The sequence below is a fragment of the Halichoeres trimaculatus genome, unplaced genomic scaffold, assembly GCF_033239565.1.
Source record: "Halichoeres trimaculatus isolate MK-OKI-2021-1 unplaced genomic scaffold, fHalTri1.1 fHalTri1_scaffold_15, whole genome shotgun sequence".
Classification (NCBI taxonomy): domain Eukaryota; kingdom Metazoa; phylum Chordata; class Actinopteri; order Labriformes; family Labridae; genus Halichoeres; species Halichoeres trimaculatus.
The window spans coordinates 23,546,929-23,562,980 of NW_027437193.1; the positions used below are offsets into that span (position 1 = coordinate 23,546,929).

The 16,052-nt window shown below is 40.8% G+C and overlaps 1 protein-coding gene across 1 annotated transcript in view; it reads left to right on the plus strand.

Annotated features, from left to right (window-relative positions):
* The window catches only part of clstn2a (calsyntenin 2a), a 245,459-nt gene that overhangs the window by 224,261 nt on the left and 5,146 nt on the right, over positions 1-16,052 (plus strand). The window contains exons 11-15 of the mRNA XM_074688978.1: positions 6,524-6,690; positions 7,879-8,027; positions 12,088-12,290; positions 12,532-12,699; positions 15,835-15,980. Of these exons, the coding sequence (XP_074545079.1) occupies positions 6,524-6,690; positions 7,879-8,027; positions 12,088-12,290; positions 12,532-12,699; positions 15,835-15,980 (833 nt within the window). The remainder of the gene's footprint in view (positions 1-6,523; positions 6,691-7,878; positions 8,028-12,087; positions 12,291-12,531; positions 12,700-15,834; positions 15,981-16,052) is intronic.

The window sequence follows — 16,052 nt, forward strand, 5'->3', positions numbered from 1 at the left end:
ACGCTGTAGTAAGCATGCCAGGCCTGTAGGTGGTGCTATAACTGACTTGTCCAGAAGCTGCTTTTGGTAGATCTCCACCGAAGTAGGGTTGAGGTGATCATCTGGTGTTTTGGGGAATACTAAGTGCAAAAGTGAAGCAAAAGATGCACATTTTGTTAAAGACAGTCAGCAGATACAGTAGATTGAGCAGCACAAGCACAACACGGTAGTTCGCAACGATCTCAACAACGGTACTGTTGTCCTGTTGTATGTGTGAAGCATGAAGCAGAGTGTGACATCAGCATTTCCACTGAAAAACGCCAGTTTACTTTTTTCACGGCAATGGTGTCGACAGGGTTTCAGAAAAATCCCACTCTGGAGGCTGTTTTCAAAAGTTTGTATTTTAGGTCAGCTGAAACGCCGTTTCCGTATAAATGCAAGGCTGAAAAGCAACAAAACGTTTCACCCTAAAGCTGTTGTCGTGTAAATGGCCCCTTAGGCCCAACAGATTGTACCATGAAATCACCAGAGCTTAGTTTAGCAGAAGCATTGAGGTGGTCCTGATGTGTACTGTTCAAACACTGGAGGTTATGTCCATCATATTTGTCCATGTTCCTCTTTTAGAGACAAACATGTATCAGCCGTATGAGTTGATGAGTGAATTGTGAATTGATGCTCTAAGATCAGGGATTAGGCAGCATAAATACTAAGAGTCTGAAAAACATACTCAAGTTTTTCAACAGGTAACATGTTTTATTTGGTATAAAGAGCGTTACTCTTGCTTTCTCTTTGCAAATGTAAAATAACTCCTTATCTGATTGTTAAAACAAACATACTGAAGTCACAGAGTTATTGGTTAGGTCCCAAGCTCCCTCACCCACATGGCTGTGTCCTAAAGGTGCTGTGAAGAGACCTTAGCAGAACTTAATATAATGTCTTTTTAAGACCTTCAGTGAGAAATTTGGATTATCAATGACTACTGAGTTTTAATGCCTGTGTTCAGGTTGGATTTTCTGCTGAAAAGGAAGTGGATGTTTTTACAAACATTCCAATAAAAAAAAAAAAATGTTATTGATCAGTGTGTCTTTTTATACTCAGGGCTGGTATTTGAGCAATATAGGGGAAAAAAGGTGCGGTTTTCTGATAACGTATCAACTCAGAAAAACTTCTCAACAATGGTTAAATACACTAGACATGAGACACTAGATGAAAGGACAAGATATCCATGAAGAGGATTTAATGTAATGATGAGTGCTGAGATGCTTTTTGGGTAGGGATGGTCCTGAGTTTGGTATTTTTATAGGTACCGACCGAATTCCATCTGTGGTAGCTAACACATCCTTGTGAGTGAGAGTGAGAGGAAGAGAAGGTGATTTTCCATGCTGGACATGAACACAACATCGCAAGTTTATAAACTGAGAAATAAAAATGTCAAAGTGAAAAACTTTGAGATTTATTACTAAAAGATTTAAAACTTATTACCACAGTAACACAAAAATGCACTGAAAGTTGGTACTGCTGAATACCGATACGATTGCCAGGTTCCAGGCATCAGTACCGTATCCATTGTGAGAGGTACCCAACCTTATTTTTGGGGTCAAGACTTAAAGCATGATGGGCAGCATGAAACTGTCTGGTTAACTTTTGTAAGCTAACTGATGGTAATAAACTAGAGTTTACAAAGCTTCATGTTGCATCACACTTGGTAAGTTTCAAAGCTTCTGTTATTTTATCAATCTGCATCCTGAAAAAGACATTTCCTCTGATTTGCTCTCACAACAAATGCGTGTTTACAAGCAGCACCTTTACAGCAATGGGTGATGATGCTCATGGGTAATGCAGGCTTCATCTCATGAAAACCCTCTTGATTTCATCCTTTTAGCTAACTGTCATTGGTGTGTAAGTGATGTGAATGAGTGGGGGAAAAAACAGTAAAATGTTGTTGTTTATTCATTTAGGTGGCTGGTTTAACATCCAGCCTCATCTTTATTAGGATGTTCATTTAGAGCCAGATAATGTCAATAGTGTCAGATTCACGCTGGAGGAAAGTGAATGCTGTCACTGTTACAGAGCTCCTCTCACTCACCTCTAAATGATTCACAATGACAGTGCTGCTAGCTACTGTTCGCTATGAAACCTGCTGTGCTGTCACTGTCTCTCAGCCTCCTAGGTCTCTCTAACCTGGATAGCGGAGTCCTATAAAAAGCATCCAGAAATGGTTAGAGTGGGAAGTTTAGAGTCTTCAAATAGCAAAACAATGACACCAACTTTAAGGCAGTTTGAAGAGAAATATGTCCTGTATGACAGCACCTTAAATTTGTCAACTAGAAGAGACGTCATGGAACAAAAGATTGATATTTTTTGCAAAGATTACGTGACATTGAACTATTAACAGAGTCTCTTTGACACTAGAACTCTCTGGGGAGATGGGATGATTGTAGATTGTGCCTTCAAAATCGACCCCCGCATGGAGTTCAGACTCTGGTGGTGGAAATGTTGGCTGATGTCATCTTCGGCTGATGAGGTGATGGAGCTAATCAAAACTGGGAAAACTGCAGGGTGATGGGGAAATTGAAGATGAAGTCGTCTGAGGCTGATGAAGCTGATCAACTGCAAACTATGGGTGCTGATGGGGAGGGGGAAAAGCAACATTTAAAAAGAGACAGCTGCAAAATGATGCGTTGCAGGGTGACTGGATTTATATGATCAGGTGATGAGAACAGCTGATGGCGATGTGAAGAAGGGGTGAGCATGCACGGAGGGGTGAGCTCGCTGAATGAGTGAAATGAGCATTGAAATAGCCTGTTCGCTGACTGAACTTTGCTTCATATGATAATATCATGAGCAGAAGCAGTGACGCTCATGAGCCAAAACATTTCAACCAAGACGATCTGGAGAGACACAAATCATCCGTGCTTTTTAAAAGTAAAATCAAATCAGAAGTCTGATCAAACTTGCTGAATGTTGTCTTCAGTCGATCAGTCTCTTTTTTGTGTGTGTTGTTCCAGTGTGTAGGTCAAGATTTGACAAATAGGCTCCGATCGATACAACTCCACCTGACATAACATTTCTACTGTTTGCTAAACAGCATTCATCAGCTCACTGCTTTGGTGGCCACAGTATTTATGTCAGTGATCATTTATAACTGTTCTAATCTGCCAGAGGAACAAGGTTTGTTTTTTGGGTATGGGCAGACACTGGTGGTTTCATTTACAAGTGTGGATTTAAGCCTTAATCTGGTTTCATGTTTTAATCTCTCTTGGGATTCTGGCAAATTTCTCAGCCTAATTGTTGACAGGCAAAATATGCACAATGCCGCATAAATAATAACAGAGGAGCTTGGAGTGGACGTTCTGCGGTAAGCATTGATACATCCCAAGAGTTTCACCTCAGATTCAGTTCAAACTCACATTCAAAAACACTTTAATTCATCCTCAAGGAACAATTAAAGGCACAGAGAGCAGCCAGGGAACAATGTTAACATGGAAACAACTGTAAACAAAGGATGAGAAAAACAGTCAGCACAGAATTTAGTCATCGCTCATAAAATGAAGTTAGCGGAAGTTCATGCAGGGCATGGAAGTCATACACCCAGCTGTGATCAGCTGACAGGTTGATGTTCAATCTCTAACCCATCTCAACCAATCACAGCTTGTGTCTCATGTTAAGGCGGTGTATTTAAACCACCTTATCACTCTGTCTTATCCCTGCTACCTCCTACTACCCAGCTGCTGCTGTCTCAATAATTCCTCCTCCACCCCAGCCTCCTCCTATTAAGACTCTGTATGTATCCTATTGATCTGTATGCATCCTTTTAATCTGTATGTATGTGGGGGTTTTGCTATGCACTCCCTGGAAAGCTGGAGCAGGCTGCTTGGCTAACCCAGGGAGTACTCTGAAAAGCAGAGCTGTAACGCCAATTCTAACTGTATCCATTTGGCAATAAATGATTAATCTATGACAAAAGTGTTCCTGACTGAGATGTAGGCTAATGTTTGACATGCTAAAAAGCTAAATACAGGAAAATAAAAAATTGTTTAATGTAGAAATACTACAAACTGTGAATACTGTGAACCAGCATGACAAGTGCAAATCAGCATGCATACTAAAGATTAGCATAGTGGTTCTCAAATGGGAGTACGTGAAAGCACTTCAGAGGGTACGCAAGATTCAAAAATAGAAATCAAAGCAAAATCCCTTCAACACAATTTATTAAATCAACATTTGAATCTCATATAAGTTCTTAAACTGAGTACTTTATCCAATAGACACTGAAGCCCCGTTTCCACCAAGCGGTTCAGTTCGGTTCGTCTCGGTACAGCACACATTTTACGCCCTTTTCACTGACTAATCCAGAGACAGATCCCCAAATAACCGAGACGAGCCGTCCCACTTTTTGGTATCCTTCCGTAGGGGTGACTGAACCGATACGATCTCTGAAGGTGGAGCTACAACACTGCAGACCGTTACTTACCGTGCAACAGTGGCTGCATTTCTTCTGGTGACACACAGTCTGCTCTGAAACAAAACTTGGTAACACTTGGTAACAAAAAGCTACATGCCAATCACAAAGGAAGCCAAGTGCTGGGTGTCTTCCATCATTGCTCTTTGTTTACTGTGTTGTGTTTTTCTTCTTTGTTGGATTTATTAGTGGGGTACACTGTGTCGTGCTGCTGTGGCGTCATACTGTCATGTTACTGATGAAGCTGTCTGCATCCAGCTTGCACGCCGCCTACCACGAGGTGGCACAGTGGAAGCGCAAACAGGACCAAGCTTAACCGAGCCAACCCATAACAAACCGTACTGATCTAAACCAGACTGCTTGGTGGAAACGGGGCTAAATAGTACAGTGCTGTATTTTGTGTCTTTTTATTCCAACCAAAACTGCTTTGAGCTTGTCAGGGGGTAATTAGCAGAGAAAAAAACATCATAGGGGGTACATCACTGAAAAAAGTTCAAGAACCACTGGATTAGCAAATTCAGAAAGCTTGAGATAGGTATATCACAGGGTCAAATGACATTCAGTCATGGGGAATAGGGCAAAGAGGAGTGCATTATGGTTGTTTTAGGTTGAGTAGCAGCACAGCTTTAGGCTCAAAGGTAGCCTTCCTCCTCTGCCAGCTAACATGCATGTGAGACGTCAGATGCCTCAGACTTTAATATGAGTGTTACAAATAAGTGTTAATATCTCAAAGACGCTGAACGCCAGCTTTTGCTGTTTTTCAGCAGCAGTCAATGGCTCAAGTTCAGTTTTTAAACTTGAAATGTGGATTTACTGCACCAGTTGTCCTCAGTGCCTCTTTTCACTTAGGATGGGATGAAATACCAAAGAGGAGTCTGATTCTTTGATGAACTAGATGAAATAATCATGTAACCAAACATGTATCTTAGTCTGTGTTTATCACTGGGCTCTGAGTAAATGTTGGCTGACCTCAAATACTCATACTGGGTATAATTTGTCTGAAAAAGACCTTTACACCTGTGTGAAAATGACTCTTTTAATCAGGATGGTCAAACTGCAGCACGGGGTTTGTGTTTTTGTTCTGCACATGAATGAAGAGGATGTCAGGGCTCGATTGAATTTGTGACGCAGCTGACCTTACGGACTGTCACGCTGCTATTGGCTTGTTTTTTGGGCTACCATTTATTTTGCATGAAAGGTTGTTTTTCCTGCTCACCGTGGCAGCTGCAGAGCTTTTTGAGGTCAAGCATGTGTTGCGATTGTACAAACCATTCATCAAACCTGAGGATAAAGCCGTCAGGAAGCGTCAAAATATCTGGGCTGGTGCCAGGTGTAGATGTGTTTTATGACAGAGTGATGCTCATTTCTGTGTCATGACTTTTATTCTGAGGTTGTTTTTTTATCTTTATTCGGTGATATTACATATTTGGTGCCACCTGCTGTCTTTTTGAAAACATGCATTTGTCATCCAGAGAGAGAAGTCTGCAAATATGTAAGTACGAACAAATGTTGTGAGACATCATGCAAACCCAATGTCAGTGAGACTCAGCCGTGTAAGTTTCCAGCCTGAACCGGTGTTCAGAGATGTGTCTTCTCTTCCTTCTGTTGGGACGGTGCTAAAATAACCTCTAAATTCTTCATTGTGAGCCATCTGCTGGGTCTTGTAAGCTTTTTGTGAAGTAGATTCTCTGATGTTATTTTCAGCCAACTGTGTGTGGTTTTCCCCTTAGAAACATTCATAATACATGTTGTTGTGTCTTTTTTCCAGCAAAGGCTCTGTGAAAACAGGTTACCGCTCTGAAGCACAAATCTTAAACCAACCCCAGAAACTACAATACTCGAGATTATTTGAGGTTGAAAACAGGCAAAAGTAAAATCCAGACATCCAAGGGAGATGAAACAAATCAAAAAAGGGGGTCAGGTTTCAGAGTGGGAGTTCAAAAGGCAGGAAGAGGTCGTAACAGGCAATAAAAACAGCTGGACTGCTCAGATAGAAGTACAGCAGACAATCATGCAGGAATGAAAAGATCTCTCTCATATCTCTCCACGCTGAGCCTCTTCTCTCTCTCTTTCTTTCTTTAGGTGGTGAGGTCGCAACCCCGAGGTTCACTCAGTATTTCCACGGCAGCCTGTCAGGTCTGACAATCCGACCGGGCCGTATTGAAACCCAGAAGGTTATCTCCTGTTTGCAGGCGTGCAAAGAAGGCTTGGATATCAACTCCCTCGAAAGCCTCGCTAAGGACATCAAGGTGCGTGAGGCACAGAAATAGAGACAGGGCTTCTTGGTGCAACACGCACACACAGACTTTCAGTGGATGATGGAAGAAGGATAAACACTAACGACTATAAAAGAAGTCAGATACAATACCCTGTGTTGTTATTTTGCACTCTGAAGTAGTACAGGTTCAGGATTTAATCTTAAAGTGTTGTTTCAAAGTTTCACATTTTACTTTGAAACCAAAGCAAATGCATTAAAACTTTTATTTGCCAGTTGCCAGTTTGGGATAAAATACTGTGTCTGTATGTTTGTCTGCTGGATTAAGCTATGAAAACTTAAAATTTGTTTGTAAGTTCAGTTTACTCAAATGTCTGAGTTTTTGGAGTTGAAAATGATGATTTCTGAGTAGATTTAACTTTTGCTACTGGTTAAGTAAGACCTTAAAATCATTAGTTTGTGACTGCGTTTTGTAACCATGAGTGAGGAGGGGACGCAGTTGATATGAGACCCTGCTGAACTTCTAAATGTGCAGCAGTGGCACAGGTTCTCTGTGCTCCACATAATATGGTCTGTTTGTCTGTGCATCACAACATGGACCAGCTGTCTGTGCTCTGTGTGGTGTGGACTGACTGTGTCAAAAATTAATATATCTTTTTATGCGTAATTTTAAAATTAGCCAAAACAGCATGATAATCCAGACAAACATTTCATTTATAGATACATTAACCATTAGGCACACAGCAAAAGTCAGTAGGAACAAGACCCCATGCCCTGGATTTCAGACAACCAGAGCTGATTTTTGTCATTCTTGTCACATTTGTAACCATGAGTGAGGAGGGAACGCTGTGGATATGAGACTCAGCTGTTCTTTAAATGTTATTTAATTTAGTTTTTCAGATCTGCTTCAATTTTTTGTTATTACATTTACTTAGTTCATAAGGCAAATTCATTGATATCACATCTTTCAGTTTTGAGTAAGGTCAACTGATATTTTACAGTGATATGCAACATTTTTTTAACGTTACTTAATATTTTAAGCATTTATTTGATTACAGACATTCAGTAGAATGATTTTCCATAATAATGGTATAACCAATTTACAGTGTAAATCAATCTGCATCATTGTACCAATGATGTCAGTGAGTGAAAGCTTGACCTTAGTTTGTATCTAGATCTTCAGACTCTTGTGTGTTGATAACTACTCTTTGTTTTTGTCCAGTTCCACTTTAACCCAGCTCAGTCCGTCCTTGTGGTGGAGGGAGAGGATGTGGACAGCATCAACACGGCCATGACCAAAGTATCCTACATCAACTCTCGTCAGTTCCCCACGCCGGGGCTCAGACGTCTGCACATCACCACCTCAGTGCAGTAAGAAAACATGCACCTTGTTGTTACATGCCTTGCCCATGAGAGCCTGAGTAGATGTGTTTAAAACTTAAAAGAAACTCTCCGGTAGTCTGTTTTGTGTGTCCTCTTCTTAAAGTCTCAAACTCCTTGTGAGGAATCTAAAGATGGATAATGAATGTAAAAGTACTGAAGCACTGAACAGACCAGCTGGCCATGAAGGACGTCAGGCCTTCTGTGGAGAAGAAAAAGCATCTTGCTCGTGTCTACTTGTCCTTGCTTTTTTTCTATCTGTCTTTGTTTCATCCGTTTTTAATTTTCCTCTGTGCTCCTTTCTGGATTTTAACGTTCTCTTTTGACTTTGTCCTCTTCCCTGAGTCACTCCAGCCCCCAAAGATAAGATAAATCTGCCTTTTCGCTGACATTTTTCCTCAGCAGAATAAGATCAGAGCAGTTAATTTATAAAATTACAAACACTTTGATCCAAAAAGGATCTTAAAAACATCTTAATTTCCTTGCTGTTATTTTGGATATTTAATGCTTTAATGCTAATCTTGCCACTCCCTCTTGATATTTCCTCTAATTCCACCTTCAGGCAAAAAGTTGCATTAATACACAGGATATGTATGATTTAATTAGAGACGAACATGCTCCTGCTTACATAAATAGACGATGACTTTGTTTCCTCTTGTTTCTAAACTATTATCTCCTCTTTGTGTAACTTTTTTTATCCATATCAGAGTTTGTGTGCTGTCAGTGCTGCTCCATGTGTGCGTCACTGCGAATTGTGTGTCTGTTCCCGTCTCCACACTCAGCCAGAGTGTGTTCATTTGTCGAGCAGGCAGGTCAGAACAGCTTAGACGTGTGCGGGTCGATAAAGTGAAGCGAGCTCGAGGAGGCTGTCTGACTCTGAACAACACTTCACTGCTCCCCTCCAGATAAAGACAGATAGATCCGCCTTTACACTCACAGATAAGTTCAATCTGCTGCCTGTGCAGCCAAAAACAGATAATGGTTAGTCCATTAACACATTGTTGATTCTTCTCAACATGTTCCCCGAAGCTGTGGTGTTGTTATTAAGCACCTGATAAAGGCAGGAGGAGGAGTTCAGTGCTAATCATCTCAGGGTCAGCGTGTTTCAAACAAACCTACTCAAACATCTTTCTTAGAGTCTCAGTCTTTGTTTTAGAAAAGATTATTTATACTCAGGAGCTGTAGAGTGAAAGCAAAAGTCAAGCGTTATTACTGTCTCTTCAAATTTTAAAGTGATACTTGAATTTATAACATTTTACACAAATAGGACTTTTGTGTTACTACCACACAGATTCATTCCACACTCTTCTTTTGACTCCTACGCATGAATCAAAACAAAATTTTAACACTCAGAGAGCAAAAAAGATGAGTATTTGGACACATTTCTTACCGCAAAGGAAGAAATCACAAGATAAACGAGTAGTTTCAGATTTTTTAAATATCCACCGAAGATATTTATTTTTTAATTTACTTCTCTCTTCAAAATAATGTGATCACCAGAGTGAAAATCAAGCAATTTCAGGGTCCATTAAATAACTTTCATTAACATTTTTTTACATGGCTAAGAATAAGACAATGGCTTTTGGCTCAAGCTTTGAAAAACTTTGAAAAATGAATACAGAGGAGGATTTTTCAGTGGTCAGGAAACCTATCAACTCATCACAGAAACACACCATGGAGTTCATGTTTAAAGGCCCAGTTTGGCGTGTTAGTCATACGGTTTTGTTTTAGCACTGTTTGAATGAAGTCATGTAAGCACTCTTCAAAGTTTGGGGATAAAGGCGTTAAAAACGTTTATAAAAAAGTTTAGGTAGCACTTTATAATACAGCCCGCGTCTTAGTGTAGTTTCCTCAACTTTTAGGGAAACTTTCTGAAATGTACATGTCATTTCACAGAACCTGTGTAGTAGTTACACTTGTGTCTTAAAGCGGGACTGCTGTTAAGGGATGGGTATCAAATCAGGTACTTTTATATGTACTGACTGAATTCTGTGAAAAGTACCGATTATCGATTCACGTAAAACCATGTTTAGGTACCTGAGCCCATCCTTGTGGCTGTGAGGGGGTGAAAGAGTAGGTGATTTTCCATGCTGGACTTGAACATAGTATTGCAAGGTTATATACTGAAGAACAAATATGTAAATAAAAAAAAATCACATTTTATTTTTAAGCAAATTGATATTTTTTACCACATAAACAGAAAAAGTACCAAAAATTGGTACCATTGAGTACAGATACCGATTGCCAGGTACCGAGCATTGGTACCGTATCATTTCAAATGTGAAAGGTACCCATCCCTACTTACAGTGTAGTTTCCCGTGTCTTACCATGAACTTATCAAAACAGTGTAATTTTCCTGGACATATACCTTTACTGTACAAACCCGGATAAGTCACTTCCTCTTAATGCTGCGGCCACACTGGATGACAACTCGCTAAGATTCTGGACGCTGGACTATTTTGACAAGCTGAGGGGCTGAGGCGCGTTACTGCGCATGCGGAGTAGAGAGCCCGCTCATTTAAAGACCGATAGCCTGAAAGAGCACCTGAAAAACGATGAGCTGTGGTTTTAAAAGCATAACAGGAGAGTGTGTGAAAGCTTTGGAGATCACAATCAATGCCTGCTGCCTCTCTCTGGTAATCCACCTCCACTGGCCCTGCCTGGCTGTTCCCTGCGACCTTGAGGAAAGGGGGTCAAGGAAAGAGAGGAGCACAGAGAACTTCCATCTTTTCCCTGGCTCTGCCCCTGCCCCGCTCTTTCCTCCTCTCTATCAGGCTCAAAACTCCACCAAGAAAAACACAGTCGGACTCAGTGATGACCCGTGCAGGCAAATCCAGCTGGAAACAAATATTTACAGAACTTACCTTCAAAACCTGTCTCCTCAGCAACTTTCACCCAAGCCTGCTCATTTTTTTTCTGGTCTCTGTAGAGTTCACACGTCGTATCATATAACTCTAGATAATGACACACCGCACAGATTATTTTCTCCTCCATCTTCCAGCGGGGTTGGAGTCGGAGCAGGTGGCGGTTCCTCCCCAACATCATCAAATCAATGACCTGTTGGGGGAATGTCATCGCTGATTGGCTCCCGCGGCACAGCCTCACGCAAATTTGCGTTGAAAATTCAGTATTTTCAACTCGCGCATTTAGGCTTCCGACGCCCCAAACATGCAGACGCTTCAAGCGCGCCGACACCCCAAACACGCCACGCCAAACACGTCCAACGGCATCTTTGCATTGACTTTGTATGTTATCTCGACTCAAATTCGTGTCCGGTGTGGCCGTACCATAAAAATCGACATGAATACAAATTATGTAGACCAATGATAAACCCAAAGGCTGTAATGTATCGATGAGTATGTGTTTCACATAATAATGACAAGACATGCAGACGCAACCAAAGTTTACAATCAGAATTTCCTTCTAAAAACTTGAGAGGAGGAATTAATGATAAGATCACACAAAGTCAAGCGTCACACATCCTGCAGTTGAAAGAACACACGACACCATCCTGACAGATTCTGTAATGTTTGATTAGAGGTTCTTATTTAACTTATGTTGCCCCGTTGATGTAAGTTTTAAACCTTTACAGCATTAACACTTCACTCTAGTTTAGTAGTGTTTAACTTCTGAGAGAAACAGATGTTTCTTCATGAATATTGTATTCTTAAAGAAACAGATTTGAAGCTCTCAGGAGACTTGAGACGTACTGTCTTTTCCTGTCGTTCTCTCATCCTTATTAAAGCATGACTCTGGATTCAGAACATTAAAAAGCTGCGTTTGTCGAAAAGATGGGAGTGTATTTTTAACATTGTGTCATCATTATTTGTGGAAGAAACAACTAACACAAAAATATAAACAAACAACGCTGGTAACAACTAGACAATCAGCAGTGAAACAGTAAGACTGATGCTGCTCTATCCCATAACTCTTTTTATCTCCTGTGTGTGTGTGTGTGTGTGTGTGTGTGTGTGTGTGTGTGTGTGTGTGTGTGTGTGTGTGTGTGTGTGTGTGTGTGTGTGTGTGTTTCTTGTCTGTCATTGTGTGTCAGGTGTTTTGGAGAGGACACGTGTCTCTCCATCCCAGACATCAAGTCAGTCGTCATGGTGCTGCCACCCAGTGAACCAAGAATCACCATTATGGGATCTAATCGACTCGTCAGGCCTGCTGGTGACCTGCGGGGCCCGCTGGGTGTGGCTCCTTTCAAGGAGCTTCACATCACCAGCACCGTGATGAAAGGAGACAGCTTTGGCTGTGAGTGGAGGGGCTGCCTGTGTTGTCGACACACTCTCGTGTCATTTCAGCTTTGTGATTCTGATGTCAAAGAAAATGTGGTTTTTAAATTTCCCTCAAGGTTAAAAAACAAAAAAAAGTTACAGTGGAGTTTTTACAGCAGATTTTAAACACCTTTTTCTATTTTGTGAGGCAAAATTTGTCGTTGGAATAGTTTGGACGTTAAAATCTATATTCACATGGAGCAACTTGTGCCCTACAGCTCGCCGCCCAGGTGTGATGGAGCTGATGCATAACCTGGACTACTGCGACGTGCTGGTAATTGGAGAAGAGCTGAATCCTGAGAGGGAGAGTCTAGAGATTAATCACAGTGCTTTGCTGGGAAAACACCTGGATGCCACAAACTCCACCTCTGGAATTTCAATATACGGTAGGTGCAGCTAACAGTCGGGTGAGATGGATGGTGTGGAGCATAAATGCACCGTGTTGTGAAGGGATACACTAACGTCTGGATTATAAGATTTAATAACAGCAGTGAGACGATCATCTACTCTCCTTAAGGTGAGACACTTAGAAACCAGGAAGCCTGTGTGTGTGTGTGTGTGTGTGTGTGTGTGTGTGTGTGTGTGTGTGTGTGTGTGTGTGTGTTGGGAGATTCAGGATGTCTTCCCCCAGGATATCACAAGCATCAAACACTTTAAAAAAAAGATTTTTTTAGATTACAACAAGGGCGGCACGGTGGTTAGCAGCATTGCCTCACAGCAAGTCATCAGTTCAAATCCTGATTGGGTCATGGCAGACCTTTCTCTGTAGTTAGCATGTTCTCCCTGTGCAAGCGTGGGTTTTCTCAGGTCACTCCGGCTTCCTCCCACAGTCCAGAAACATGCTCATCAGGCTGATTGGTGATTCTAAATTACCCGTAGGAGTCAGTGTGCACGGTAAGGCTAGTCTGTCTGTGTGTGCCAGCGCTCTGAATGGCTGCCGGTCAGTCCAGGGTGAACCCCATCTCTCACCCAATGACAGCTGGGACAGGTTCCAGACACCCACGACCCTGACCAGGATAAGCAGTAGAACATGAACGAGTGAAATTACAGTTACTATGATTACTACACTACAAATAATCAAGGTACATCTTCCTTGTTACACCCTTTGTACCCATTTGAGGTCAGACTTTATTTTTGGACCTGTAATATTTCAAAATAATTTTTATGCAATTGCCAGGTGAATATAATAAATATAATAAAAGTCCTTAATTCATGTATCTAAAAGGCCTAAAAATGTCTTTAATTTATTGAAATGTCATGTTCTGGTCTTTAATACATTACCCAGATGTCTTATTTTTATTTTTATTTTTTTTTGGGGGGGGGGCTAGTAAATGCTATTTTTTTATATTTTTATTTTTTGTGATATATTTTATATGTATATTTTGTATATTCAATATGCAAGCTCATATCTGTCAGCCCAGATCTTTAGCTTGAAAAAAGGGGAAAAAAAACGTCAATTTGATTCCTTAAATAATAATAATAATAATAATAATAATAATAATAATAATAATAATAAACACCTCTGTTTTCTTTCTTTAGGAATAGTTTTCTTTCTGTTTTTTTTTTATTCAGTACCTGTGATACAAATTATCTGCACGCTAGTTAGCCAGTCTGGGACTATAGGTAAGTGTAAATTTGTTTAAAGTTGGATGGATGATGTCAGTTTCGATTGCAATACATCAGGATTCCCCAACCATCCCCTGTATTTACAGCGTTTTAAGCCTTAAATTTAATTCAAGTTGTCATTAAAAAGTCTTCAAAACTCTTAAAATTTGATTCGCTGTAACGTGTAGATACCCTGAAATATCTTAGATGCAGTATTTCAAGGGGCACTGGTATAGCCAGTCCTGTACCCTTAGGCTGTGCTATCTATAGGGCCCCTCTTATATATCATGCTGTCCCATAGGCGCAAACTCCAGGCAGTGTTGCCAGATCTTACAATAGAAACAAGCAACTGGCTCTGAAGAAACTCGCCCAAAGCAAGCCCAACAGGTGACTTTCCACATTGTGTGTCAGAATAGATATGTATTTTTGTTTGCTGTACATCTGAAGTACACACAAATGATAGAATTTTCATTTTTTTTTAAATGATTACTAAAATAGAAATAATTAAAAACGGTTTGATCAAATAAATAATAATAAATGTTGCTTGTTGCTGGAAAGGGTTGAGAATCAGTTGTGATCATACAGGCAACAAATGAGCAACTACACTTAAGAAATCAAGCCCAAAAATCCACAACCTGCAACTGACAAGATTAGCAAGTGATTTAACTTAAAAAAACCTCAGGTCACTTATGAAAAGCAGACTTGGTAACTATGGTGACAGCACCAGCATCCGGCTGTGACGCAAGTCAACAAATTGTTGAGCGTGGCCATGTGGGCACCTGTTGATGAGATAGGCAATGGATTTGAATTTTCAATAAACAGTCTGACCAATCAGAGGGCCCCTCCACACCTGGGGCCCCTAGGCTGCAGCCCAGGTGAGCCTGTGCATTAATCCGCCCCTTGGTGAAGTGTAGCAGCCTTAAGTCCCTGAGTGGGCAGCTAGAGTTTGATTTCAACCTGTGGGGTCCTTCCTGCATTTCACTCCCACTGTCACCCTATCCTGCTCCACCCACTATCCTGACCTCTCCAAATAAAGGCGTAAAAAAGTAACATGAGCATTTTTATTATTATAACTATTATTTAGACTTTTTTACTGAAAATAAGAAAAATGCTCATGCTTATTTTGAGTTTTTGCAGCGTAGTGTTTACACTGGAATCCTGACTGTATCTGAGCATCAACTCTTACCTCTTACTCTCTCAGTCTCTGGTATTTTTGGTGGTTAAGTCTTCCTTGTCTTGTCTGTTTGATGATCAACAAGTTTTCCTCTGTCATACTTTGGCAAGAGAAGTGAGGCCACTGCACATTAAACAGAACATTTGGATAGATTATAGTCCATCGGTGCTTCAGAGGGAGAGGAAAAGAAAATTTCTTTTTACTTAATTAATTTTCCTCCCAGTGAATGATTCACTGATTAACACCTTTCTACTTGCGTATACATAAAGCGTTAATTACCGTGAGTGTGTAAGTTATTGTATTTATTGCTGTCATAAATGGTATTATGTTGTTAACATTTTGGTAATACTGTCCTGAAATGACAGAGAAACAGTGAGCGTGTGTTTACATAGCTTGACATGTGGACATCCATCAGGATATTTTAATGTTAGTGACTCTGAGGTCTGACAGTGAGGTGTATGAAAGTAACAGCAGTCTGGAGTCAGTCAAAGAGGACTTACATGAATAAAAAATGAATAAAAACAAACACCCAGTAGCAGGTTGAGTATGAACCAGAAGATCTGTGTAGTTTATTTAATTTAAAAACCAGCGTTGGAGGAGAACTCAGTGGGATCTGGATGTTGTTTGGGACATGTCTGTATCATCCCGTCACTCTTGGCCTCCAGGAAAACACTCTTGTCAGATTTCATTACTGTCGCTGAGTTTAGTGGTTTACCATGTTATTTTTTATTTGTGACACCAGGCGTGGACTCCATGGCCCACTATGAGCAGGCGCTCAGACAGCTGCGCTACAGGAACTGGCGACCCGCCACGCTGAGCGAGAGACGATTCAGACTCACCTGTTCTGAACTGAACGGACGATACACCAGCAACGAGTTCAATCTGGAGGTCTGGGCGACATCTTTTGAAGACGTTATTCTGACTCTGTTTTTCTCTTTATGTCCTTAAATGCTCTTTGGT